We start from the raw sequence: 3,916 nt of genomic DNA on the forward strand, positions 1-3,916 counted from the left end.
GTTTGAATGTCCTTGAAATGACCCATTGAGCCATACTTAAGCCAAGACACCTCCTTAATATTCACTCTTATTAATGAGCTTGAATGAAAAGTCTGTTACCCATCTTTTTAAGGAAATAAAACATTGCAGGAAAGTGGAAGCAGCTTCTGGAAATTCAATTTAGAAATGCTCTAATCCTTTTTGTTTCATGCCTATTGTCTAATGTAAATTGCCATATCTACTGCTTCCATTGCTTAAGATGTCTATTTGAAATATGGTTCAGAGAGCAAGCAACAGCCTACTTATCATTCTTGGAAGTTCGCACATTACCATAAATGTACATGTTTGTCAGAGCAATAGATTGTACTTGTATTTGTCTGCGTCATAAAGTATCTTCTGGTTAGGCTGAGCACAGAATTAAGAGTGTTTATTTTGGTATACACGTTTGTACTAGACTGGCTTGTTAGCTGCAGCACCATGAGCTCATACAGAAATACTAAAGAAAGTAACAGCCATAAAAACAGTTTAGGTTATTTCTTACCTCTGTAATGAAGGATTTGGCAGTTGTTGGGCTCATAATGAGAATGGCTCTTCTCAGCGTGTCCCTGTAGCGATTTAGCTCTTCTATGCGTAGAGTAGCAAAGAGTCCCGTGATCATCTTATTAATGTTGTTTTCTACCTTCTGCAATGCTACATCCATTCCCTGCTGAGATACTCTATCCAAAAAGTCTTGTATTCCACGGATATCTAGGAACATCAAAAGTCCATCAAAATGCTAATCAGTTAACGGAAACACATCAATTAAATGCCTAGGCTGGTTTGGAAAGTCATTGTGCTTAGTTTCATGAAATGGAAGGTTAAGCTGCACATATGTTCAATTGCAATGTACAGCCAATTCCAAATGGACTTATACTACAACTCTTTCATTGTTGTCTCTTGATGCCCTTCATTCAGTGGGTAGAACATAGATAGACTGCTTATACCAGTAATCATTTTTTCAATAGAGTAATTTGTGTCAGGTATAAAAGGATGCATAGAGATGGGTTAGAAATTATGACTATCTTACCCGAATTGTCCATAAACCCTATCCTATCCTTTAACTTGGGTCAACAATGGCAATATCATTTCCACAGGATTAGTAAAAAATGGCTAATTGCAGCAGTTGCAGTCTGCTTACAGACATTTAATCTGTTCCACATCGGAACCATGGGTGTCTAAACTGCCTAAGTCTTTAGCAAACTAGTTGAGATTGAAAAATCTTAGCTGACTTTTATTTTATTGTCTTATGATTATTTGATGGTATTTTTAACTTAAAGCTGAACTCCAGGCAAGCAGTTGAATACGTATATGAAACACATGTAGCAGGGCTGTTTTACCTGCCAAATATCTTCTATTTCTGTCCATTCATTCCTGATATCTATAAAAAATAAATCAAGGCAACTGGAGTTACTGTATTTTTCTTGAAGACGTTTTGCTGAACATCCACTAGCTTTCTCAAAAGGATGACCAGTGAAACGTCTTCAAGAAAAATACAGCAAGTCCAGTTGCCTTGATTTATTTTTTTACAAATATACCATGAGAACCTTCACAGACATTCATTCCTGAGATTTACACAGCCCTGTCAGATACCATAACCAGTCTGAAAAACAAACTTTTCTCTACTACAGTTAAGTAGCACAACATGGTATTTTACCTATCCCCAGTCTGTTAATGGACAATGAAGGAGAAGTTGCAAACTGATGAGCTCATACCTCTTTTACTCTGTTCTGTCCTCCTGTCCAGGATGTTGGTATGTATCAAATCCAATTCAGGGACAAGCTCTGGTTGCTTTTAAAAATACTCATAGTGATTTTTTAATGAACGCGTAACATTAGGGTTTTTATCTGCTTGATGTTCAGTTTTAAGTTAAAAAAATACAAAATTGGAGCTTGCATTTTTTTTATACATTGTTTTGATACCACTATACAGTACATTAATTTAATACTGCTGTAATGATGTGTCTTCTAAATAATGTTAAACTTTTCAGTGTGCATTAAATCTTATGTTTGTCTGGATACCCTGTTAATGATATTTTGGTGCGTTGTGATACTTGGTGAATGGTAGACATGTCAAATGTCACTTTTGCTGCAAACGAACGAACGAAACGAATAAGAAACGAATAAGAACAGAAACCGAAACGAACGTTCGTACTAACGCTACCGAATTTCGTCCGAATCCGAATTGACTTTCACACCCGAATCCTGAAAAACGAAATAACACAAATCCGAATTTAAAACGAAACGAAACTAAACACATTTTTTGGCAGTGCACATGTCTAGTGAATGGTAGAAGCTTTTACACTTGGAATATGGTATAATGTTATAAAAATGTAGTGCAGAGAACAATTACTATTTTGAAAGGACAGTAACCCACATAATCAAATCCCTCATTCTGTTTAACATATTGAAATAATAATCTCCCTGCAAGTTCTGTCTTTGTCAGCTGCCACAAAACCGAAATATTACTTCATACATATTCCCGCAGCCTATTCTTTCTAGATAACTCATTGTTTACAATTGGCAGAGGTTCCTGTATGGAGAACCACTGTCGATACAACAAAGGCCGCATGCACACCATTTTTTTAGATTTTGAACCCAGCCCTTGGAGATAGAGAGAGAAGAAGGGACCTTGGAGGTCACGTGACCTCTGACAAAGTAAAAAAAGATATTTACAGAACTTTTAATGTAAGCTTTGTATTGCTGTATTTACTATTGTGAGAGTTTGCGGATATTTTGGGGTTGGTAGACCAAAGGTAAATAGGCTGTTCACTTTGCAATTGAATTTTCAGTTTGCAAGGGAATGTTCCCTTACATTAGTGAATGAGGTGAAGCTCTGACAAAAATACTGTTTATTATTTAATTTCCTTTCAGGTGAACAGGCATTCTTTGCAACATGATTTTCACCACATTCACGAAGGGAAAATTCCTTTGTAAAGTGAAAATTATCTTGCAACGTGAACAGCCCATTTGCCTTTAGTAAATCAACCCCTTTAAGTTAGCTGTATTCATACCAATATAGTACAATCTGACTGGTTGCTATGAGTCACTGCAGTTTGTACTCCATAATTAAAAAAAACACATAACAAAATGCATTGTAGGGCTTTTTCTTTGCTTTCTGTTGAAATGCATATTATGTATGAAAGCAAAGATATGATAATACTTTATAGAGATCAGCAGCTACCATCATTTTGCATCCTACCTTTTACTGTCTAGATATGAATGTGAAAGTGCCATAGGAGACTATGGGGTCTATTCACTAAGCTGCCATAGGCAGCCGAGTGAACGGCCGACCTGAAGCAAAGTGAGCCGAACGCTGTTCGGCTATTCACTTCAGGCTGGTACGGCTGATTTCAGCCGTATATCGGCTGAAATCAGCAGTACATCAGGTGACTTCGGGTTGGCCGAACATGCTCGGCATGTTCGGCCGACCCGAAGTGCAGAAGGAGTTCGACTCAGCTGATCCAACATCTGGATCGGCTAAGCCGAACCTCCAGCAGGCTACTCGCTGCTGTTCGGTCTATTCTTATAGATGCCGAACAGCAGTGAGTGAATAGCCAAATGCTGCTGAGCGGCATTCGGCTCGGCTGTTCTGCTCGGTCCCTCTGTGGGACCGAGCAGAACAGAAAAACAGTTTAAAAAGTAGAAAAAAATAAATAGAAAACGATTGTGCGGTGCTAGCAGTGACAGCTAGCTCTGCCCAACTGTTTTCTATTGGCCGGCGGTTCTGCTGCCGTCAAAAAAAGATGAAAAAAAATATGTTTCGCCATAGGAATGCATTGCTAGATTCCTATTGGCTATTTCCATTTGCAATAGCCAATAGGAATCTAGCAATGCATTCCTATGGTGACATTTTTTTTATTATTCTGACGACGGCTCCATGTCAGAATAAAAAAAAAAAA

At 37.9% G+C, this 3,916-nt stretch overlaps 1 protein-coding gene across 1 annotated transcript in view; it reads right to left on the bottom strand.

Moving 5' to 3' along the window:
* Positions 1–520: 520 nt before the first annotated feature.
* LOC108791306 (glutamate receptor ionotropic, delta-2-like) overlaps positions 521–3,916 on the bottom strand; it is a gene marked incomplete at its 3' end in the record, with an annotated part of 437,538 nt that continues 434,142 nt past the window's right edge. Inside the window, exon 4 of the mRNA XM_018561749.1 lies at positions 521–726. Coding sequence (XP_018417251.1) covers positions 521–726 — 206 coding nt within the window. The remainder of the gene's footprint in view (positions 727–3,916) is intronic.

Source organism: Nanorana parkeri, unplaced genomic scaffold (genome assembly GCF_000935625.1).
Source record: "Nanorana parkeri isolate BGI_ZX_2015 unplaced genomic scaffold, ASM93562v1 scaffold542, whole genome shotgun sequence".
Lineage (NCBI taxonomy): Eukaryota > Metazoa > Chordata > Amphibia > Anura > Dicroglossidae > Nanorana > Nanorana parkeri.